The sequence below is a fragment of the Fukomys damarensis genome, unplaced genomic scaffold, assembly GCF_012274545.1.
Source record: "Fukomys damarensis isolate Sample0158 unplaced genomic scaffold, DMR_v1.0_HiC HiC_scaffold_30, whole genome shotgun sequence".
Lineage (NCBI taxonomy): Eukaryota > Metazoa > Chordata > Mammalia > Rodentia > Bathyergidae > Fukomys > Fukomys damarensis.
The window spans coordinates 5,699,716-5,725,264 of NW_022900942.1; the positions used below are offsets into that span (position 1 = coordinate 5,699,716).

At 40.3% G+C, this 25,549-nt stretch overlaps 1 protein-coding gene across 3 annotated transcripts in view; it reads left to right on the forward strand.

Annotated features, from left to right (window-relative positions):
• Pard6g (par-6 family cell polarity regulator gamma) overlaps positions 1–25,549 on the forward strand; it is a 144,423-nt gene that overhangs the window by 80,186 nt on the left and 38,688 nt on the right. For 2 of the 3 annotated variants that reach the window (XM_010613343.2, XM_010613341.2), the window contains exon 2: positions 25,273–25,495. In XM_010613343.2, coding sequence (XP_010611645.1) covers positions 25,273–25,495 — 223 coding nt within the window. Of the gene's footprint in view, positions 1–10,588; positions 10,669–25,272; positions 25,496–25,549 lie in introns of those variants that run through there. The other variant, XM_010613342.2, reaches the window with a different exon arrangement.

Genomic DNA, 25,549 nt, shown 5'->3' on the forward strand with positions numbered 1-25,549 from the left:
CTGGAAATCTGTTTGCATCTCTTTCTTGGATTCCATTTGTTTCCTGTGTTGGGATTCCATCATCTTTCTCAGCTCCTCTATTTTTTTTTAATCTGTCTTGATTTATTAATCATGTCTTACACTATGGGCACAATCTCTGCTGTTATCTGAGAAATTATTTCTGATTTCATTTTTTTCCAGATTCTTTCATTGCCAGTTCAGTGAGTCCAGGTGGTTGAGTATCAGACTGTTTCATCTCGTTTTCCTTTGGGGTTGCCTATGGTAATCTGGAAGTCTGGTTTTGAGAATTATTTAAGTGTCTTCTTATTTCAGCAAATGCAGCCTGTTGTCCCTTTGTTGAGGCAACTTTTTGTTTACCAGCACACCAATTTCTGGGTTCCAAATGGTTGCCTTCTGGATCCCTGAGCTGACCTGTTGTCTGGGCTGGCTTCTGGCTGGGACCTGTGCACACTTGGGATGGTACCTAGGCATGCCTCTGGCGAGGGTCCCTATGTAGCTGTTGTCTGGGAGGGCCTTTGGCTGGAGGCTGTGCACCCCAGTTCCTGTTCTCTGAGCAGGCTTCTGGCTAGGGTCTCTATGCACTTACCAATGGCATTGAGGCGAGCCTCTGGCTGTTGCTTGTGTACCTGTGCAGCTCTTTGCCAGGCTGGCCCTTAGCTGTAGCCTGTGTTCCTGAGCCCCTGAGTTGGGGATCTGCCTGCAGCTGTGCTGCTCTGATGCACACCACTGCTCCCTGGGATCTGTGCACACTTACCAATGCTGTGGGTTAGGCCTCTGGCTGAAGCTTGTGCGCCTGTGCAGCTCTTTTCTGAGCAGGCCTTTGGCTTGGGCCTGGAGCATATCATATTTTTCATTGACAGCCAGCAGTTTCTATTTTTTTTTAATTGCAGCCCCCATATTCTTTTGTGTGATATACCACAGTCTCTTCCTGAGGGGGTGGGTCTTGTTTGCAGTGTTTGGCTCCAGTGACCAAAGTTGCCACGAACATTCCATTGTACATCCTCAGGCAGCATGTGCACATGTTTTTGTTCCGTGCTTAAAGCATTTGCAGTTCTGACAACACAGAGCCTGGTGGTCATGACCATTAGCCATCTCCATGCTGCTGTCCTTTATGACAAGGAGGCCGAACTATAGAATAATGTTAACCATTGGTCTCACCTGCAGCTCTGCCCCAGCATTGCTTTTACTCTGGTATCTGGAAAAGGTTCATTATTTTGTAGAATTTAGAGTCCCTACGGCTGATGTGTAAAGGGCTTTCATGACCTTCTCCCCTCCACATCCCCTACCCCAGTACTGGGGATTGAACTCGGGACCTTGTGCTTCCCAGGCAGATGCAGCATCACTGAGCTACATCTCCAGCCCTTTTCATGGCCTTTTGAAAATGCTTTTTATTTTAGTGCTGGGAATTGAACCCAGGGCCTCACACAAGCACTGGGTAAATGCTCTACCTCTGAGCTCTATCCCTTACCCCTTTTATAACCTTTCATTTGATTCTTGGTTGAATAGTTGCTTTTACAGGTTTCTTGGCTTTCCATTAGTCAATAGCAGCAGGTTATTCCAGGATCCCCTCTGATGGGCTGGGCATTGTGGGGGACATGAGATGAATGAGGACTGGGTGCTACTTAGCAGGTCACAGAGTGTCCTCTGTGTAACGAAGGTTGGCAATTCTTCCTTTCAAAAATACCTGAGTTGCATGGGTGGGCTGAACACCTACAGCATCCTCACAAGTAGCAGACCATAGAAACCTGTGGAGCAAGAGTGTTCCTTGCACCTTCTCCAGGATGTGTGACTGGGCCACTCCACAGGCAGCTTCTCACTGCACACATACTTGAAGCTGGTAAGGTTATGTGCACATTGTGGGAATTTCTGTGCTCTTCCTAAAAGTCCCATCTACTGAGCAAATGCATTTATTTTCTATTTTATTGCATTGATGTGATTGTTAAAAGCTGAATCATAAATCAGTCAGTCCTATGGCAAGAGATCTCTCTCTGTGCCTCTACCTCTGAGACAGGATGGATAGGACTAAGGCTCCTAGACCCAAAACACTTGCCCTCAGGTGGCTTCTTCTGTACTGGTATACAAGGCTTACAGAGTAGCTATGAAAGAAAGAAGTTGGAGGGTAAGTGTTGTTATTTTTAGGTGGTCAGCTGTTGTAGAGGAATTTGGAAATGGGAGTACTATTAGTATCCTGTTCTACAAGACTCAAGGAGCCTGAGCCACTGACTGCCCAACTTCAGTCCCAGCCTCCCTCACTTATCTGAAATAGCAAGATGTTTCTATGGGGCAAAACAAACTTCTGTGCCTGCAGAGTAGTCCCTCACAAGGTGGAGGTGTGCACCTGCCCTGCATTGCCTGTAGCCACCTGGGGCCCGTGCTAGTACTGGCATATGGATGAGAAGGAAGAGGCCACCTGTTTCTGCTGTGGTCTGAGCAATTGATGCTGAAGTTTAGATCTAGTGTTGCCTAAATGCTGTGTTCTATCTGAAAACTGTGCGCGAATGTTCGCCTTTTGCTGGCAGTGAGCTTGTTTGCCTGGAAGGTGACCTGTGTTTCTGAACAGACTGGCCATAAATGTAGAGGAGGTCCTGCCATGAAAAGCAGTGTGTTGACCAAGCCTTACTTCGCTCTTCATGAGATGAAGTCATGTCCCTGGGGGCCTGCATGGAGCTCTTTCCCTCAAGAGAGTCTCACTGTGAAGTCATGGTGGACTGTCCTGCTACTATTTCCCAGGGACATGGCCTCACTGGCTGTGGGAGGGACAAGGCTGGTCAAGGCTTGGAGATACCTCTCTTAGCCCAGGAAGTGATCACAGCTTGGCCAAGGATTAACATTTGATGCTTAGTTGATGAGATGTTCCATTGTGGCATTGTCCAAGTTCCTCCTGGAGCCTCTTTCTTTGGGGATTCTCCTTCCCTAGAAGCCTACTCAGACCTGTGGGAGAGGCTATCATGCAGACACATCACCTGGAGGAGAGTCCATGTATGAATGACCTTTTCTCATCAGTTGAATGAAGGCCTATGGTTATAGTTACCTCTCTTAGGCACCATCTGTGCCAGGTTTCACACTCTGTTTTTGGCATAAAGATTTTTCTTGATGCTTGTGACATCTGCAGTAGACAGTTTTCTTGGCTGTAAAGATGAGGACCCTGCAACTCAGTGAGACCATGAACTCAAGGCAGAGCCATGTGTGTTGGGGCCCACAATTCTGAGTTGCAGTACTATCCTGTATCCAGTTAATTCCATCGTCCATGATTCCTCTTCTTGGCAAATAGATAACACGTGACTGCACAGAGGTCAGTCTGCCACCTCTGCCTCTCTCCCCAGTGTCTCCTGGCATAGGGATGGGCTGCTTCCTAAATGGCATCCCCCATCCTGTGAGGTGCTTTCCTCAGCAGCCTGAGCCTTTGATCCTACCTGGGAGTGCTGGCATAGGGTGCATTTGGCCCCGGTGCACAGCCTATCTGAAGGGTGCAGGAGTACAGACCAGGAGCTCAGGCTCAGCCACCTCACCCATTTCCTTCTGCAGTACTACAGCAAGGCCTGTAACTGGGCCTCCAGTTCCTGGCATGAACAGATCATTAACAGAGGTTCTCTGAATTGCGCGGCTTGGGGTGCAACACTTACTAGAGCTGTGAGCTCTGGTCTCATGGAATGAAAGAAAAGTTGTTTTGTTTTGGAAAATCGACCTAAATAGCTGCTTTCCAGAAGTGAAAAGGACAGGCTAAAAAGGCAAAAGCAAGAGTAAAAAGTGTGACTCAGCTGATGAAAGGTAGTGCTCAACCCACAAAGAAAACCTATGGCAGACTTACTTACAAATACACAGGCGCAGAGGTTTGCAAGTTTGGGTTTGGAGGAGGGCTCAGCAGCAGTCCTGTGAGTCATGCAAGATGCTGTGTACCTTGTCTAACCTACAGAGAACCAGCAGCTCAGGGAACAAGTCTTACTCTCCCAGCAGATACTGTGTGTGCATGAGAACAGGATATGTATTCACATTAGATTCCTAAACACAGTAGGGGTGAGGAAAATATTTTCTTCACTGGGAGGATTATATTTTCATCTAGATTTTACCAAGGAGACTCAGGATCAGAGAAGTTAGGTATGTTGTTCAGAATTACAAAGTCAGTAAAGGAGAGCAAGTCTGGAAGCCAGGCATTTTGACCTTCCATCTATTATGAGCACAAGTCAGATGTAACCTTTCCTCCACGGGGCAAGGGTGGGTTCTAGCATGGTTTTCATTTCATTAAGACCCATGGATATGGGGACAGATGAGAAGCTGTATTTGTGCCCCATCAGCCAAGGACCAGGCTAGTCCCAGCCCCAGGGTCTGTCTGTGCATCTTTGTGCCCAGCCCCTAAGCAGCCCCAATCTGACACTCCCGCTGATCAATACCTGACAGTTTCTTTAGACATCTCTTACTACCTGGGCTGTCGCTTGCCCCTGACTGTCCCCTTAGGATACTCTCCCTACCACAGGAATTCTTTAGTTTATCTCAGTCTCTACTAGAATTTGGCTCAGCCACACAGATACGTGAGTCCCTGCAGGGTCAGGATGTATGTGGGCTTGACTGGTGGTCCAACCCATATCCCATTCCTGACAGGCTCTGCCCTCAATCAGTTGCCACTGTATGAAATGAGTCTAGTTCCTGCTTGTGCCTAGTTAGAGCCAGGCATTAACTCCACTCTGTCAGTGGGACTCGAGGGCTTCCTTGTTCTCAAGTTGTGTTGTGACTCCAGGACCCACCCCCATGAATGGCGGGAGCATCAGAGATAATGGAATAATCTCAGCACATAATTTTGATGACTGCCTTCCTGTCAGCATTTCCTGCAACGTCTGACACATCACAGAATTGTCCTGGGACTTTACAGGCTCCTTCAGCTTATGCCATGGATGAAACACTTTCTGGCCTTCCTCCCTCCTCACCATATTATTTCCTTCCCTTACACACCCAGTTTAAATTAAAGACTGGATCTACAGCCCCTTCGTTGGCGATTCTTAATCTGTAATCACACATTTGCATGCGTGACTACTATTTGACTTCCTGCTCCCCAGCAAACAAGCAGCCCCATGAAGGCAAGTTGTTTGTTCACCCAGCTCAGGGCCACGGTGAATAAATAGTAAAAAACAGCCCTTAGCTGTGACTGGCAAGATGGTCATGAGCTGTTGACCACCTTAGTTTTAGTCTTGAAAGTGCTGGTGAGTTCTGAGTCTGGGGAGAAGGCAGATTGATTTCATCTGTAGTTCTAGAGACTGAGGTCCTATACCTTGATGGCTCTGAAGGATGCTGATGCTGCCAGCACAAGGGACATCCTCCAGGAACACATACGAAGCTTCTAAAATCCTGTCTGGGCCCAATAGGCTGTGACTTCCTTTATCTGACTTCTTGGTCTGACTGGCTTCTGGCTCCCTTAGGATCCCTAGGCCTAAGCTTGCTGTGTTATCTTGTTGTCAGAGTAATTTTTGACCTTATTGGAATCTCACAGATCTCATTCAGTATTGTACTGTTTTCTCACTCATGTATTACAGAGACTTCTGCAAGTCTTTAAGCCCTTTTCGAAACATCACTTCTGTTGTTTCATCATATTTCTATCTTGGAATGCGCCTGTGGAGGGGCCCCCACCCTCTCTCCAACAGTAGAGAAAGCAGCACCTTAGCTTGCAGGAAACTAGGAGGGCCTCCTGGCAGACAGGACATGGTGAGCAATGTCCTAGCACAGAAGAGAATGAGCTGGCCTGGGCTTCACAGGTGCAGGCTGCTGAGGCCTGAGGTGGGGCAGCTGTGCGTTCTTCTTCCTGGAGAGGCAAGCAGTGGAGGGCTGGGAGGCTGAGACTCACCAGCAGACTCACCACTGTCTCTAGGGGGCTGAGGGAAGAAGTAGCTCTGTGCTATGATAATCTGTATCCCATGTGGCCCCACAGACTGTGCAGTCCCCAATCCCACTGCCTTTCTGGTGGCTCTTACCACCTTCTAATGCACTGATTTGTTTTCTTTTTGCTGATGACGATCTGTCTTCTAGGATGCAGGATTCTTGAAAACAGCTGGTGCTTCTGCATGGCTCTCTGACTTTCCTTAAGTTGTGGGACTAGTATTCCCTGGATATAGGAAAGAGAGAGCATGCCATATATAATTGATTCATATACTTAACTCATTACATGTTTTTTAGTGCCTATGATACGCTGAGCTCTGTAGGGGATAAAATAATAGACCACATTTTTCTTTCATTGTACAAAAGCCCAGCATGGGTAGAAATTGGTTCAGTGAAGTTCCTAGTTATGATTTGAAAGGAGCAAATTCAAGTAGAGATGCATGTCACCTAAAAGGATACTTCTGTGAAAGCGTCCTGGCCCTTCCTGAGCTCTGGTGATTTGGTAGTTCCTGGGTCACTCTTGTGAACAGTGTTTCTCAGACATTCTCTCCCTAGAGTCTGTTCTGCTAAAAAAAAGAAAAATGGAAAAAAAAGAAAGAAAGTAGAGATAAAAGGGCTGGGGATTTAGTTCAGTGGTGCCACCACCTGTCTCACAAACACAAGGTCCTGAGTTCAATCCCCATACCAAAAATAAAATAAAATAACTAGCACTGCAAAAAGTTAATTTTTTTCTTGTAGAAATAAGCAATTTCTCCACATTTCTTCCAGCTGAGCATATAACTAATGTTTCCTCCCCTTAGTCTAAAAGCAATGACAGAATATACAGAGGCCAGCCTAGCAGGTTAATGCCTATTTCTGAACTGTCGATTTAGTTCCCTCTTCCTTTCTTTTTTTTTTTTTTTCAGCTTTAATTGAGTTTATTGGTACATTTTAGGGATACAGTACAGTTACATTCATTGTTGGGATCTTGTACCTCTACATGACAAGCCTTGATTCTCATTTTTTCCCCTTACCTCTGCCCTCCCTTCACCCCCTCCTCCCCTCCCCATCTACAAACACTTTATTTTCATCTTTTCATTCTCTCACATTTTTTTCTTTTCCCTTTTTACTCTTCCCCTACCCATCCCACCTTCCCTACACCTTTAGCTCCTTTCTTCCCATTTCTAAATGTCAGTAATCTTATTAGAATCTTATGCATTGTTGCAGATTATTCACAGCAGGGAAACTATTCGGTATTTACACATGTGTGACTTATTTATTTCACTTAGGAGTATATCTTCAATATGTATCCATTTTCCTATGAATGAATCTATTTTTTCGTTCTTTATGGCTGAGTAATATTCCATTTTATAGAAAAACCACATCTTCTTTATCCAGTTTCCAACGGATGGGCAAAATGGGCTGTTTCCAAGATTTAGCTATTACAAACTGTGCCGCTATAAACATGGGTGCGCATACTTCTCTGTGATATGATTCTTTTAGTTCTCTTGGAAAGATACCCAGTCCCTCTTCCTTTCTACAGTCCTCATTCTGCAATACCATGAAGGCCTGGATACTGTATAAGAAATTTCACCTCACTTATCTGATTTTTGAGAAAATGACTCCATTTGCAAAATAGTGTGGTAGTTTAAGGAGCCATTTTGCACTTTGTACCAAAGCTTAACACACAGGCCATGCAATGTTACAATAGTATATGAGCTCTCTTTCATCAGAGTATCCTGGAGAGTCTGTTCAGCCAGAGGACTCCTAAATGATACCATATCAGAAATAAAAGCAGTTAGCCGGGGATTTAGCTCAGTGATTCGTTCCGCCACCTGCCTTGGCAATTGCAAGGTCCGAGTTCGATCCTGAGTACCAAAAAAAAAAACCCCAAACAAACCAATAAACAAAATAAATAAAAGCATTTATAAACAAACAAACAAACAAACAAAAAGATAAAAGAAACTGAAGCCAACCAGAACATTATGAGTTATCCAAAACAACAAAATGCCCAGAAATTTTTCTACCTCTGAATCTCCTCACACCAGTCAGTGCCCCCAAATGACCTGCAGTATATCCATAATTGCCCCAAACACTGAAGGTCCTTACCTCACCCAGGTCACACTGCTGACCAACCTAACAGAAGGTCCAAATTGTAGAGAGTAGATCCCTGGAGTGCACTTTCAAGCAGGAAACCAGGCAGAACCCATCAGTAAAAACTGAAGTGTTTACAGGCAGCTATGCCACAAACAGGAAAGAAGGGAGAATTCCTAGGGTGCAAAAGTGTCCATGGCTGGAATGACCCTGGAGTCCCAACCATGTAGCTAGCCACAAGTAAGTAGTTAGGCCCTTTTCCCAAGTGCCCATCACCTACCCAGGAGAAACCAGGAGACCCACAATTGTCAGAGCCAGAACCAAGCCTGTCTGGTTTTGCCAAAATTGTTACCAAGCACTGACATTCATACACTCAGGTTCATTTGCTATTCACTAACCAAAGCAAAAGAGGCCATATATTTTAGTGAAACACAGGAAAGGGGGATTTATTCAAAATTAGTTCCAAGGAGATGAGGGGCCCATTTGCCTCAAATCACCATCTCAGTATGTACAGGTGGTAAGGAATAGAGGGGCAGAGAGCACAGAGATAATGCAGATCTCTGTGCCATCTTTGATTCCTAGCTTGTGAAAAGGAACCAGGGCTCTGGAATCCTGGGACTCACATATACATACAGACATTCCCCATTTAACCACTGAGTTAATTTCCTGCAACTAGGTTATTAAGTGAATTAGTTGTTAAAAGAAGAATTGTGTGTAGTATGTACATTACAATATTCGGAACAAAGAAATAGTGAAAGCAACCTCCATCTTCATAACTTCGCTTTTACTTGCATAACTCTTATATACAGTATAGTGATGTATAGCAGAACATAAAACTACAGTACCATTCGGTACAATCAGCAGAAATTACAGTATTATATAAACAAAGTGTACTGTACAAAACAAGACTTTGTGGCTCTATCAACAAGATTTACAGAAATATACCCCCCCCCAAAAAAAACAACCCATGGATCCTAAGTCTGAGAGGTGGGTCATAAGTCCAAAAAGTTGTTAAACAGGTCATTAAACAAGGATTATCTGTATTCTGTCACTTCTTTTAGGCTAAGGGGAGAAAGTGTTGGTTATATGGTCAGCAGGAGGAAGATAAATTGCTTATCTCTAAAAGAAAAGAAAAATCTAACTTTAAAGTTTTGTTTTGCAGTACCAGTTATAGAAGGATATGGTGGGAAGCCCTAGGATACTCTAGGACAGTGTGCCTGCCCTATGTGGTCCAACCGCCCCATACCACCCCCTTTCTGTCTGTCTGTCTGTCTGTCTGTCTCTCTCTCTCTCTCTCTCTCACACACACACACACACACACACACACACACACACACACACACACACACACACCCCGAGCCAGAAGAAAAGGTAAGTCACTCACAGTGATTCACTACACTTCCTTCTTGGGTAATGTGTATGGAAACAATGCCTTTTTTGAAGAAAAAACCTGATACCTTCAGGCAGCTGCTGGGTAAGGTTGAGGTCACTTGGTCTGATTTTTTTATTCACTATTTGCAAGTCTTGTTTGAAACATTGCCTCCTTGTTTTCTGCCAGCATGTGGGCTGGATTGTGATTCCAGAGTGGTGGAAGTTGTGGCAAGTAAATGTGCTTAGAGCAGGGCTGGTGGGGTTCATGGCTTGCAGGGGATATGGACCCATTTCATTTTTTGCAGAATCTCATCATGTCATTTTGTTTTGTGACATCTTCAATCAATACCAACTTAATAAAGTTCTAGAATTTTAGTTTAAAGCTGATTGGCAGGGAGCACCTACTCCATGGTGGCGGTTGGTGATGATTTGGGACAGTCCTGTCACATACAATATAAGTTAACATTTTTAAATTTGTAGCTGCTTGGGGTTTGGGGAGTGACCCAGGCTGTAAGAAGATTTTGGCTTAGTAAAGACTGTTTGCTAATTCTGGCTCCTCGGGAAGTCTTTGCTGGCCATGTGACAGGTGACAGATTGTGTCCCATCTCTTTGGGTACTTTAGAAACCAAGTACCAAATAACCTTTCTGAAGTTATGGGGCATCTACAAATTGGCATACCTCCCCCCTAGCACTATGGTGGTCAACAAAGGAATGTTTTTATAATGTAACGAGTCAATGAGAAAAATTTGGAGTCCACTCTTACGGACAGTTTCCTGCCATTTTTTAGAGAAGATGGAAGCATACCTGTATTTGCCTTCCACGGGCCAGGGATTCAGCTCAGTGGCACCATGCATTCCTTGCTAGCACAAGGTCCTGAATTAGATCCCTGGTACCAAAGAAAACAAACAAAAGAATTATATTTGCTTTCCTGTGCATAAAATATCTTTTGAGGGGCACAGAAAAATAAATCATTGGTTTTCTGGGTGTCTAGGCCAGCTGAAAGATATTTCTGAATACCTTTGGAATTTCAAGCCATGTGGTTATATCCCTGTTCACAGCATACAGTTAACCACCCACCCACTATATGATCCTCATTTTGAAGAGTGTGTTGGCTAAGCCTGAAGGAGCACCCAGGCCACATAGTTGCTATGTTGTTGCTATGTTGTGAGAAGTGCCTCAGTCAGTCATCCACTCAGGGCCCTCTGGAACCCCAGGCAGGAAGCATTCTGCTTGGCCATTTTCTGGTCTCTAGGCAGCACCTTAGATGGCTCCAAACATTGGGCCTCAGGACTTTCTTCCCTTTGTGGAATGTCTAGAATGATACCAGTTTCCCCCAAAGGGCCATCTTCACGAGCACATATGGTCAGTTTCTCTAACCACTGTCTTTATTTGGGTACATAGGAAAGAAAGGAGTTGTTTTGTTTTGTTGGTACCAGGGATCAAGCGCAGGACCTTGCAGTTGCAAGGCAGGTGTGGTGCCACTGAGCTAAATCCCTGGATCAGAACACTTTTTAAAAGTACATATATTTTCAAGAAATGACAAAGGACAATAAAAATAGTCTAGAACTTTAAGCTTAATTTTGCTTTTTTTGTGAAACCCATCCTGAGCAGGTTAGTGATCTGGGAGGACAATCAGATACTGACAGAGAGTAAACAGAGACCAGGGGCCAGTCCTCCGCCTCTGAGTTTTCATTATGTACCTCTCTGTAAAGGCAACGGTACATTTTTCCTGAGAAGCCTATAGATCAGAGGTAGTGTATGTCTGTCTTCTGTCCCCAGCTAGATACTAGGAACACAGTGAGGCTTGGACCTTTGGGTGATGGAGTCACTGGGAGAGCCTCTCTCCATCTGGATCAGTAGAAGTCCATATAAGCCCCAGGTGCCTTCCCTGGATAGAGAGACAACAGTGTGCAAGGACAGCACTGTTTATAGTTCTCACTTTTGGGAACCTGGTGAGGAGTACACAGGTATCATTCAGCTCCGTTATGCACAAACTCAGAAATGTGACCATACTTCCAGTGGGGACAGTGTCCTGAAAGAACTGTACCTTGTTCAGCAAGAAGTTTTAAAGTAAACAGAAGCTGTAGTAGAAGTAAGTTTGAGATGAAGTCTGAGGATCATGTTTCTAGTGGTTAAAAGAGTGTATGTGCATTTGGCAAAGAGCAGCCCCAGTTTGTGCTTCAGACAACACTGGACCAGAATCAGGAAATAAGACTCTTAAACCAGCCTGGAATCAAATTGTTCTGTGGCCTTGGGCCTTCAGTACAGGCACTTAGAAGGACACTTCCAACTGAGAAGCTTGTGACTTAACTGAGGGCATGAAGGCAGTTCTCCAGACCTGAATGTACACCAAAGTGAGCCCAGGTATGCTGACAGTGAGACCCTTCCACAGTGGGGTGGATTCCACAGTTGAGTCAGGATCCCAGAATTCTTAGGCGGGCCAGAAAAATTTTTGATTTGTTTCTTTTAGATAGAAAATTATTTTTATTTATTTTTTACCCATGCTCTGAATTAAATGTGTTTCTATGCAGAATGAGTTTGGATACTCTCTTAGGGAAAGGAAAGCTTCACATTTTTTATATATTTTAATCTGGAAAATAAGAAATAAGGTGATGATAAATTATCTTTAGTATAAACACTGAAGGACGAAAGCAAATTTATGTTGTCAGAGCCTTGTGACCCCAGAAATACCATTCATAAAAGTTTTAGTTTCTGAATTGGACAAGGAGGACTGAGGAACTTGCAGTGTGGGGTCAGGGTGGAGATAGGCATGTGAGGGAAGGCAAGTCGCACCTTGTTGGAGCGCCTGCCCTCTCTCCTCCTTACCACTTAGCACTGTCAACCCATCGGAACTGGAAAATCTGGCCCTACTAGCTGGATCAGACAAAGGATCACATCCTCTGCCTTTTGCAAAAAGCTCTGCAGTATTGAGGCCCCTGAGTTCTTCATTTTTCAGCTTTTACTTGATTGTATGCTGACAGCAGGTGCTTGCACTCCCAGGCCCTTGATTTCATGTCTGCTTGGAGCAAAATTAAGACCTCTATTTAGCCTCTCTCTGGATCCCCTGTTTCTGCGCTTGGCTCCAGTCAGCCTTCAATTGGCTATTCTAAAAAAAATTAATCTTTGAGAAGAACACTTTTTAAATAACAGCTTTTATAAGCTATAATTAACATGAAATAAAACTAACACCTTTAAAGTGTAAAATTTGGTGATTTTTAGTGTATCACAAAATTGTATAGTCATTACCACCATCTAATTTTAGAATATTTTCTTCATCCAAAGAGAAGTCCCTGGGAATTGTATCCATTAGCAGCCACTCTGAATGCATTTCTCCCTCCAGCCCATGACAATACTTTTATACTTTTTCTGTCTACTGACTTGCCTGTTCTGGACATTTTATTAATATATAGTCTTTTGTGAATGATATCTTTCATTTAATATAACATTTTCAAGGTTCATCTTCAGGGTAGCATGGATCAGTACTTCACCCTGTTTTATGGCTGGATAATACTGGGTTACATGTACATATAACATTCATCAGTTGCTGGAAATTTTTGTTGTTTTCACTTTGTGAATATGCTGTTATAAACATCCATATATATTGTGTGGACATATGTATTCACTTCTTTGGGATATACACCTTAGGAATGAAATTGTTGGGTCATGTTGTAACTAACTTTTTTCCCTTCTTTTTTTAAATTGTATTAGTATATGTTTATGTACATGTACATAATGCATCTTGATTCTTTTTTTCCCCTTCATCCCTAGTTTTTAAAATGTTTTTCTTTATTTTTTGCAAGCACCAGATTCACTTATTTATTTTATAAGTTTTTGTCAGGTTAATTATCATAAAGACAGATTAACAGCCAGACAAGTAGGCCAAAAAACATAAAACACATAAGACAGGAATACTAAATCAAGGTACATTTTTGGATAAATTGGTCATATTGCATGATCATGCCATTTTTTTTCTCTTTTTTTTTTCACTACTGTCTTTTATTTTGCACATTATTTGTGTATTGGGTTTCTCATGTAAGAGAGACCATACGGTGGCTAAGCTTATGTGTCTGATTTACTTCATTTAACATCATGTCTCAAGGTGCGCCCTTTTTCCTACAGATGACTCAATTTTATCCTTTATGGCTGAGTTGTACTCCATTGGGTATAAATACCACATTTTCTTTATTCATGCATTTGTTGATGGACATATAGACCAGTCTCAAGATTTAGCTCTTATGTTTGCTGCATATATCACTCTGATATGATGTTTTTTAACTCTTTCAAGAAGATACTCAGAAGAGGAATAATTAGGTCAAATGAAATTTCTTTTTAGTTTTTTGAGAAGTCTAAATATTGATTTCCATAGTGACTACCAGTTTACACCCCCACCAACAATGAAGAAGGGTTCCTTTTCCCCTACAGCCTCTCCAGCATTTGCTATTCCTTCCTTTCTTGGTCATGCCTATTCATCTGAGAATTGTCTGTTCATTTCAGATACCCATTTTTTTTTGTTTGGGTCATTAAATTTGGGGATTCTAATTTTGTTTAATTCTTTATATACCCTAGATCAGTGGCAGTGAATATCATACATGTACCACAGTGGACTGTTTGTTATCTTTGCAAGCTCTAAAGGTTCACCGTCACTGCTGTAGATATTAGTCCTTTGTCTGAGGAAGAGCTGGCAAAAATTGCTACCATTCTGCAGGTTGTCTCTTCACACTCTTAGTGATTTCCTTTGCCATGTAAAAGCTTTTAAATGTAAAATGATCCCAGTTGTGAATTCCTGATATTATTTCTTGTGCCACTGGTATTCTTTTCAGAAAATATCTGCCTACACCCATGCCTTCAAGAGATTTACCTATTTTGTCTTCCAGCTAATTTTTTTTTTAATATATAGATCTTTTGGTTTTTCTTAGTACCAGTAATTGAACTCAGGACCTTCTACTTGCCAGGCAGGCGTGGCATCACTGAGCTAAATCCCTGCCCCAATATTTAAATATTTAATCTATTTTTATTAGGGTTTAATGCAGGGGTAGAGATAGGCAGCTAGATTCGATCATTAGCATGTGGATAGCCTGTTTTCCTAGCACCATTTATTTATTATCTTTCCGCCAGTGAAGGTGTTTGGCCCCCTAACTGAATGTGCCTGGAATTGCTTATGCAAGTCTGTTCTGTTCCATTGATACACAAATCTATTTTTGCCAATACCATGCTGTTTTTATCACTGTAGTTCTGCAGTATGATTTGAAGTCTGAGTTTGTGTTGCCTCCTGCCTTGCCATTGTTGCCTAGAATTGCTTTTGCTACTAGATCTCTTCAGGTTCCATGTGAATTTTAGAATTGTATTCTCTAGTTCTGTGAGGAACGCTATTGGTATTTTTAATTGAGATTACATTAATCTCTCCAGGATCAGGAATGTCTTTACATTTTCTAATATCCTTTTCCCTCTTCTTTTTCAGAGTACTGTAGTTCTCATCATAGAGTCCTTCACTTCCTTGGTTAGGTTAATTCCTAAGTATTTAATTTTTCTTGATGGTATTTTGAAAGATATTAGGTCCCTTGGTGAGTTTATTATTGGTGTACAGGAATGCTATTGATTTTTGAGTGTTGATTTTGCATCCTGCTACTCTGCTGCATTAAGTTATTAATACTAGGAGTCCTTATGTGAAATTTTTGGGGTCTTCTATGTAGGGGATCATGTCATCTCCAAATAATGATAATTTGACTTCTTTCTTCCCCATCCATATCCCTTGTATTTCTTTCTCTTATGTAAGTGTTCTAGCTATCATTTCTAGAACTATATTGAATAAGAGTGATGATAGTGGATATCCATGTCTTGTTCCTGATTTTAGAGGAAAAGCTTTCAGCTTCTCTTTATTTAGTATGATGTCCATTGGTTTGTCATAGATGGCTTTTTATCACATTGAAGTAAAGATCTTCTATTATTATTTTCTTAAGAGTTTTTATCATGGATCATTGTTGGATTTTGTCAAATGCTTTTTCTGCATCTACTGAGACGATGGTGTGATTTTTGTCCTTGCTTTCATGTATCTGGTGTATTACGTGTGTATGTTGAACCATTCGTACATCCCTGGAATGAATAGTACTTGGTCATGATCTATGATCTTTTTGATGATTTGCTGTATTCTGTTTGCCAGTATCTCACTGAGGATTTTTGTATCTGTGTTTGTTAAAGATACTGGCCTGTAGTTCTCTTTTTTGGTTGGGTTCTTTTCTGATTATGGTATCAGGGTAAAACTCAGGAATAAGTTTGGGAATACTGCCTTCCTTTCCATTTTATTAGAGACTTTGAAGAGCATTGATGTTGCATTTTCTCTAAAGTTCTTGTAAAATTTGGCAATGAATTCATTGGGATCTGGGCTTTTCTTGTTGGTAGTCTTTTGTTTTGTTTTATTACTTCTACTATTTCACTAATACTGGATTATCAGGATTTTATATCTTCTTGGTTCAGTTTTGGTTGTTTGTATTTAATAGTTTATCCATTTTGTTTGAATTTTCCATTTTATTAGGTTATAGGTTTTCAAGTACTTACTGATGATCTTCTGGATTTCAGCGGAATCTGTAGTGATTTTGCCTTTTTCATTTCTAATTGTGTGGATTTAGATCTTTTCTTTCCTTGTTTTGGTAGGATTGGATAAGGGTTTGTGTATTTTATTTTTTCAAAGAACCAACTCTTCAATTCTTTGTATCATTTTTAGTCCCAGTTTCATTAATTTCTGCTCTGTTCTTCATTTCCTTTCTCACACTAGTTTTGGATTGTTCTTGTTTTTCTTGGACCTTGAGGTGCGTCATTAGGTTAGATACTAGAGCTTGCTCTGTCTTCCTGCTGTAGGAATTTACCACTATAAACTTAACTTCTTAAGCCTGCTTTCATTATGTCCCATAGATTGCAGTATGTCATACTGGCATTATCATTTGATTGTAGAAACTGCCTAATTTCTTTAATTTCCATGTGTTTGCATAATTTCTGTGTTTTGTTTTGTCATTGATTTCTAATTTCATTGTGCTGTGATCTGATAATTTTGATTTTTTTTTCATTTCTTAAGCATGATTTATTGGCTAGTATGTGGTCTGTTTTGGAAAAAGTCCCATATGCTACTGATAAAAATGTGTATTCTGTTGTTGTTGGATGGGACACTCTCTGTGTATTAAGTCCATTTGTTTGAAGGTTTGGTTTAATTCTAGTATTTCTTTAATTTTTTATATAGTTGACCTGTCATTTGTGACAACAAGGTATTGAGGTCCCCCATTACAATTGTATTGGTGTTTATCTGATTTTTCATGTCCATTAGTATGTCCATGTTTTCTGATGTTGGGTGTTCTGGTATTTGGTGTGTATTTATTTAAAATTGTTTCCACTTACTGTTTAATTGTTCTCCTAACCAATATGTAGTGACCTTTCTTATCTCTTCTGATCATTTTTGGCTTGAAATTCACTTTGAGATTAGGATAGTTACTTCTGTTTTCTCCAGTTCCTGTTGCATGGAATATTTTTTTCAACCTTTTGATTTGTAACCTGTGAGTATCTTTTTAAATTTCGTGTGTTTCTTGTATACTGCATATTATTAGGTTTTGTTTTTTTTTCAACCATTCTGCCAGTCTGTGTCTTTTCATTTGGGAATTGAGACTATTCACATTGAGAGTCACTGACTTACACCTGTCATTGCATTATTTTTCTGTTGCTGATTTTCTTATTTTTTTCCCTTTTGCTTAGCTGATCATCCCAACAGATGCAAATTCATTCTTTTTTGACATATTGGCATTGTTGGCTTCACTGCCTCTTTCTAGGATATCCTTGAGAACTTTTTTGTAATGCTGATTTAGTGGGCATAAATTTTTTAATGTGCTCCATGGTTTGGAAATATCTTATTTCTCCATTAATTTTGAAGGCTACATAAGTACAGTTTGAAATTTGTTATCTTTTAGGGCTTGAAACACTTTAAACCAAGCTCTTTTGACCTTTTAAGTTTTCTCTTGGGAAGTCTGTTGCTAATGGGTTTACCTTTATATGTAATTTGTTGCCTTTCTCTAATAGCTTTTATTTTTTTGGCACTGGGTTTCCAACTCAGGGCCTTGCGCTTGTGTGGCAGGCAGCAGAACCACTGAGCTAAATCCCTGGCCCTTTCTCTAATAGCTTTTAAGATTTTGTTTCTGTGTTAGACTTCTAGTACTTTGAGTTTAATGTGACACAGATAGGTTCTCATTTGCTTGTGGCTATTTGGGGTTCTATATGCCTTACTTATCTGTGTGTTTATTTCTTTCCATATATTTGAGCTTTCTGCCAATATTTCTGTAAACAGATTTTTTTATGCCATTTGTGTTGTCTTCTTTTTTATGCCACTTGCTTTTTTTCCTTACTGTAATTACTCTGAGATTAGTCGTCTTTGCATCATCTAGTAGCTGTTGGATTCATTTTTCATGCATCCATTTTTCATGTTCTCATTGCTTTTAAGGTGTATTTCAGTAGTTGGTCTTTGAGGATATCACTGTCTTCTAGTTCTGAAATTCTGTTCTCACATTGGTTGCTTCTATTGCCCATACTTTCAGTATAATTTTTAATTTCCTGGATTTCTGATTGAAATATTTTCATGGACTCTAATTCTTTGTTAAACTGGTTGTTCATGTTTTGTAACCTTTTGTTTAGCTCATCTAGCTTTTTAGTAGTGTCTTCTTAAAGCTCCTGCCTCTTTTTCCTTATTGCTTCCATTATTTTATTTCCTGTGATCCTAAGTACCTCTCTAATCTATTTTTTAACCTCCTCTGTTACCCTTTTGAGTAGTTCCAGTGTGTGGTTTATTATGCTTTTCTCTCCCCAGTGCTCCCAAGATTGGCTTAGGGAAAGTTGGAAGTTTGGAGAGGCATTTTGTTTTCTTGTCATGTTGTGTTTTGTTTGTTTGTTTGTTTTTGCTGAGATTTGTGGATGCTTATAGTATAAAGACTTTCTTGCTAGTGTATAGATCTCTTTAATCACTTTGCAGTGATATTATTTGGGCATGGATAAAAATAGTCCATTGCCCCCACCCCAAGATCTGACCAGCTTGGTTAATTTGGGAATGGAGGATGCAGTGTAATTAGCCCAATACCTAGTTCTCTAGGAATGTACTTTAGTATTATTAATGTCACAAAGGTGTTGGTTTATAGAGAAATAGCAGCAATTTTGCAACCCCTGTAATACTAAGCAACTCAGTTACAGCACTCCAAGACAAATTGGATATTAACATACAATAAGAATCAATTATAGGCTACCTTTTGACCCTAGAAAACTAGTTATGGTGTAAACATTAAGACAATCCAGATATTGACTTACAACAGCTATATCTGCTAATGGAAGAGAAGAACTCAACAATTTTATAGAATGATAAAATGATTAATAAAGCTTTATGATCATATTATTAAATACATAGGGTTTGGAAATAGAGGAATGCAAGAGGAAAAATTTGAAACCTAAAACTGTATTATATGAGAACAAGGAGAGAGATGGTACAGAGAATTCTACTGGAAAGTAGAAGGATATTTATAGAATTAGGTAAAGGTGAGAGAAAAAAATCTGGTGAGAAATAAAAGAGAAAAGAAAAAGGGATTTAAAAAAGCAGTTGTATGGGGAGTAAAAATAATGAAAATATTAAAGGGAAAAAAAAAAAAGGGAGAAGAGGAAAAAGGAAAAGGAGATAAGGAAGAAAGAAAAAGGAAAATTCCCCAAACAGAGTAGACAGGTAAAGAAGAAAGGAAAGAAAACAGAAACTCTCTCTCTCTCTCTCTCTCTCTCTCTTTCATAAAAAGAAAAAAATTTTCTCTATGATTTTGAATGTGTGGTTTTCTTCCAGAATCTATGATTTTGAGGCGATATCCAGCTCAAGATGTATCCCTGCTCACACTGGTAGATGAAGAAGGCAGTCAGACCCCAGATCCACACTGGATGCAGACACCAGCAGACAGTTGGACTAGGGGAAGGATGCCAATGTCATGATTTTCAAATCCAGAGCAACTCAGGCTGAGCCTGGCTTTGGCCATGGGGTGGGGCTTTATATCCTTTTGCTCAGACCTCTCAGGTGCTCTCTTTCTAATCTGAACATAGGTGTCTCCTCTGGCTGTCTCTCATCCAGTCACAGTGAAAACATAATACTGAGAGCCCTGAAATGAAGCTGTGCCATGGCTCCAACATAATCAACCCTTCCCTGGAATAGCGTCCAACCACTTTATTAGGGGGATGTGGTGGGTGTTTGTATGGTGTCACGTACCAGCTGTTGCCTGTCAAAGGCCTTATGTGGAAGCAAAGAATCCCACACTCTGCTGCAGATCACAGCACCCACCAGTCCATTCCACTGCTTCATTTCTCCCTGAAGCCCTCTGGAGCCCCAAGCTTTTGCTTTGTCTCAGTAGATTCAGGCTCTCTTTCCTATAAGCTGGGAGCCAGAGAGAAAGTGAAGATGTTCTCTTCCCTTCTCTGTGTTATGTTCTGGCTCTTCAATTTCTCTGTAGGTTTTAATTTTCCTGTTCTTCTTGGTTCCCAGGGACCAGTCTGTCCCTGTCTGTCTGTCTGTATGTGTCTGACTCTTGTTTCCCTCCCTCCTTCCCTCCTCCCTCTCTTTTTCCCTAAGTTGTTATTTTCCAGTGTCTGGATTCCAGATCTTGGAGAGGCTGAGTTGTTGTTGCTTACCACTCCACCATTTTCTTGGAACTCCTGTTTCACATTTTAAGGAACTGCCAAAGTGTTTGCCAAAGCAGTTGCCCCTTTTTACATTCCTACCGGAAAGCTATGAGTTCAAATTCCTCCATGTTCTACAGCATATTTTTATTATAGCTATCCTAGCAGGTTTGAAATAACTGTATTAGTCAGTTTTCCACCACTTCAAAAAATACGTTGTAAAGAAAAGAAAGGTTTATCTTGGTTCTGGAGATTCCGGGCCAAGATCATGCTGTGGGCTTGTGATGAGGCAACACATCCTGGCAGGAGTATGTGGTGGAGCAAACCAATGCCTCACGAGTCAGAAAGCAAAAAGAAAAATTGGTCTGACTAGCATCCCAGAACCTCCTCAGTGATGTACTCCCACTGGCTTATGGGCCTCCTCCTAGTCTCCATCTTCCTAAAGGTCCACAGCACCTCATGCTAGCAGTGCACCTTTACCGCATGGACCTTTGGGGGAGACTCATCCAAACCATAGCAGTAACTTTATGCTCCTGATTTGTGTTTTCCTAATGGCTGTAATGTTGAGCACCTGTTTATGTGCTTATTTGCATATCTGTAGAGAATGTCCATTCAAGTTCTTTGCCCATTTCCTAATGGAATGGTCTGTCTTTTGACTATTGAGTTCTAAAAATTCTCTGTAAATTCTTGGTGAAAGTCCTTTTTGCCTATGATTTGCAGTTTTTTCTGCCTTTTCATTTTCTTCATGGTATCCTTTGAAGCACAAAAGTTTTAATTTTTGTTAGTTTGTTTTTGGTACTGAGAATCGAACTCAGGGCCTCATGCTTGCCAGGTAGGCACTGTATTCCTGAACTACATCCCTGGCCCCAAAATTTTAAAATTTTAATGAAGTACAGTTTTACCTATTTTTTTCTTTCATTACTTATGGTTTTAGTATCATACCTAAGAAATCATTGTCTGACCCAATGAAAATTTAATCCTATGTATTTTTCTATAATTTAGCTCTTACATTTAACCTGTGATCCAATTTAAATTAAATATATATATATATAAATATGACCTAGGATTCCAGCTTTTTTGTTTTGCGTATGGATGTGCACCTGGCTAGCATCATTTGTTGAAGACTCTTTCCCCCATAAAATAATTAATTGATTACAAATATAAGGTTTCTTTCCCCTGAATGCTCAATTTTTATTCCATCAACTCTCTAAATAGCTATTACTGCACACTTTGAAATTAAGAAGTTTGAATCCTCTACCTCTGTTCTTTTTCAAAATTCTCTGGTATTGGGTCCCTTGTATATCCAAATAAGTTTAGCACCAACTTGGCAATTATTGCAAAAAAGGCAGCTAAGATTCTGAATGAGAATGCATGAAATCTTAGATCTGTTTGGGAAATATTGCCCTGTTAACAATATTAAGCTTTCTAATTCATGAATATGGAATATCTATTGATTTTAATCATCTTTAATTTTTCATCAGTACTCTTTAGTTTTCAATATGCAAATGTTTCACTTTTAAATTTATTCCTAAATATTGTATCTTTTTATCACTAGTGTTAAGGGAATTGTTTTCTTAATTTCATTTTCAGATTGTTCGCTACTATTATATAGATAACAATTTATTTTTGAGTATTGATCCTGGGATTGAAACCAGGACCTTTGCAATGAGTGCATCCACAGCTTTTTTTTTTTAAGGTTTTTATTTTGAGACTGGACTAAGTTAGTAAGTTGCCCAAACTGGACTTGAACTTGCCGTCTTCCTGCCTCAGCCTCCCAGAGTGCTGGGATTGCAGGCGTGTGCCCAGCTAGGTTTTCTTAGTTTTATGTAATGTTTTTTAATGTAAGACCTCACCCAGGAAGCCATATTGTATTTAGTGTGATGTCTCCTTGTGCTCCTTTGGGCTTTAGTAATTTCTCAGATTCCTTGTTTTTGACAACTGTGTTAGTTTTAAGGAGTATGGTGGTCAGATATTTTGCAGAATGTCCCTCACTTGGGATTTGTTGTGTTTTTTGTTACTAGACTGAGATTAGGATTTTTGAGAGGCAGACTAAAATGGTAAAATGCCATTATTATCACATGTCGAGGATACATACTATCATGTGATTTATTACTGTTGACATTGACCTTGATATCTGGCTGAGAATATTTTTGCAGGTTTCTCCGCTATAAAGTCATTCTGTCTTCCTCCTTTCCACACTGTACTTTTGGGAAGAAGCTTATTTAGAGGTGTGTAATTATCCTGCCCTTCCTTGAAAGTGGTTTATCTACATAAATTATTTGGTATTTTATGCACTGTCTACCCCATTTATTTGAGTCATTTATATCATTGTGGATTCATGAACATTTATTTTGTACTTTGAGTTATAATTTAATAGTACTTTATTTTCTGATAAATTATTCCAGCTTTGTCCATTGGGAGCTTATTGAATTACTTAATTACTAAGCTGTTGTTTAATGATATGACTTTTTAGTTTGTAAGATGAAGAGTTCTAGAGATCAGATGCATTGATATTAACTACTGAGCTATACACTTAAAATGGATGGGAAATTATAGGTATTTACAAAGAATTCTAGATTGAATCATTAGTTATCAAATCATAACTGAAATATAATCGTAAAAATTGGTAATTGTTAACCATCCAGAGTAAACATTTTGAAAATCCTACATTTAATGAAGTGTTCTAACTCTCTACAATGTAATTGTGTATTACAAACAAGTAGTGACAAATTTTAAAAATTAAAAAAAAAGTTTATTGCTAAAGGAGACAGGGACAACATCAGTTATTTGCTGTTTTTCATTGCTGCGGATGTCATTTCTGTGGATGTGATCGTGAGTGGCCTATCATTAAAATTATTTGGGTAATCATCAGCTGATGGTTCAATTAGAACAACTTTCAATTTTACTGAAAGCAAAGGGCACTTGACATAAGATTTATCACCTAGCCATCAGTGCCAGGCACTTTTTTCAATTTGGGGAAATTATTAAAAATTGCTCTTGCTCTGGGGCTGGGGTTTTAGCTCAGTGGCCCCGCACCTGCCTCACAAGTGAAAAGTCGTGAGCTCGAGCCCCATTACCCCCCCAAAAAATTGCTCTTGCTCTTTCATTCATTAGGGCCCTTCTTTTAATCTGACATAGTGAGAGAAATAAAAATACTAATTTATTACCCTATGTCAATAAGATTCTTAAATAAAATATTTTTATCATGTCATATTTCATATCTCTTGTCAAAACTCTGAAGCTCATTGAACGTATCAAGCAGTTCACTGTGCAAAAGGCCACAGAGCCAGCCTCATTATCAGACACAAATAAGAATTGTTTTGTCTCAGGAAAGGTCCAAATTCATTTTTCTTTTCGGATTAACATGTGCAGGTATATTTTGAGGGAAATTATTAAAACAGGAATAAGTTCAGTAGCTTCTTAGATTAGTTGATAAATGCAGTCAAGATAGAAACATCGTAGGAATAGGCATTCAGCTTCTCATGCTGATGCTGCAGTGAAGAATGAGAGAAAGGTCAGCAGTGTCCCTTAGGTGAATATGTGCCTGTGACCTGTTGAGGAGATGCTAATGAAAACTACTCAGATAAAGAGTCTTCCCAAAACATGTACACACTTCAGGAAACTAAAAACTTGCATAAATATCTTAATTCTAAATTGTTGAGATTTGAGACATCATGAGATCATTACAGGTTACCTTTGGCCTCTACAATTACAAGAGGTGCTTAGCATGGTGGCCATTAGTTTCCAGTCATTTATTAGTATGGCAAACACCTGCTTGTTTAACCTTGGTCCATTGAGATTGCTGCACGTGTATTTTTAATTTCTTCTTTAAGGGTTGGAAGTGTAGTGGGTTTCCTGTGATATACAACATCCTCTAGTGTCCTGAGTACAAAGGTAACATCATCTATTGAAAAAAAAGTAATACTATTTTTTTTTCCTGAAGCATGTATACATTTTTTTTATCAGACTCTGTATAAACATCAGAAATGTTCCTACCAGCTTCATTACATATGATCACAGTCTTTTATGTATACTGATAAAAAGCAGACTGCTTTGGAATGCAGTAGATGTCAGCTGTAAGAGATAAAGATGAGGGTTTCCTGATAATAAAATGGATGTTTTATGATTTGACTGAATAACCAGAGGTGAAAGCAATCATGTAAAACTTCTACTGTGGACTTTATAACTTATGTCAAAGTTTTACAGCCCTGTGTGTAAAGGGATTTGCAGGGTTCACATGCCTTGACTTAGTACTGAGGGGAATTTGAAGCTTATCTTTAAGTAATGCGGCAGAGGTTTTGAGAACAGCAGGGCATGGAGGACAGCCCTTCCCACTGCCACTTCCATTGTGCAGATAGGAAAGAGATGGGCTTTGCTTTGTGAGACCTAGAAGAAATAGAGAAGGACTAGTTCTCAGTTCCCACAAGGATCCCTGGAACTTGAATTCTGCTGATTGATTCCTTTAAACTAATGATTCTCTGTGTGTGACCACTAGCATCAGATTTTTCTGGGAACTTTTTAAAAACATAAATTCTTGGGCCACACCTCAAACTCCAAGGGCCTGCCAGCAATTCTGATGCAAACCTGTGCTTTGTGGTGATTTGTTTGTGACATGTTGATACAGTGTATGGATGGTTGAATAACTTGTTTTGTAAAAACACTAGATATTTCACTTTTGTACATTTTTGAGCTCATTTTATTAGCTTTCAATTATAAAGAGCACAGATCCCACACCAACTGGTGAAGACAAGTCCCTCTTGCCAGGTGAGCAACAACAGCATGTCCTGAGTCAGTGACCTATGAGAAGTGAGCCAGGATCCTCTTGAGAGGGACCTTGAGCACTTCGGCCTGGGCTAGGGTCTGGAGCAAAGAGGTTGGTCTTGGGCATTTTCCCATACACCTCCCAATTACAGTCCAAAGGTGGGAGTTCTATGAGCCCTGCTGCGAGGCTGCACATACCCGTCATTGAGACCTCAGAGGAATCATGGATGCCGGTGGGGTCAGCGTAGACTGCCAGGTTTATAGTCAATCTTCAACTTGCTTTTCCAGCAAGCTGAACCCAGGGGACTGAATGATTCGGTCCCAGGATATCAACCATTGCTGCTTCCTCCATTAGTGCCTTTTCATATCTTTAATGCTCCCCTTTCTGCCTGATAGATAATTCTTATTTTCTTAGCATCAATTATGAGAGCAGTCACATTGTTGACTGCTGTGCCTCAGGGGCCTCTTTGGGTAGCCACTTATTTATCCCATAAATAAGCTGCACCTTCTTCTGGCTTACACCCGTCTTTTGCATTGCAGTTTGGGGCTGAATTCCGAAGGTTCTCCTTGGACCGTCATAAGCCTGGGAAGTTTGAAGATTTCTACCAGTTGGTCGTGCACACCCACCACATTTCCAACACTGAAGTGACCATTGGCTATGCAGATGTGCATGGGGACCTGCTGCCTATCAACAATGATGACAACTTTTGCAAGGCAGTCTCCAGTGCAAATCCTCTGCTCAGAGTCTTCATCCAGAAGCGAGGTACCTAGCAGGCGAAACTGCTACTTGCTCAGTACTCATTTAAAACAAAAATAT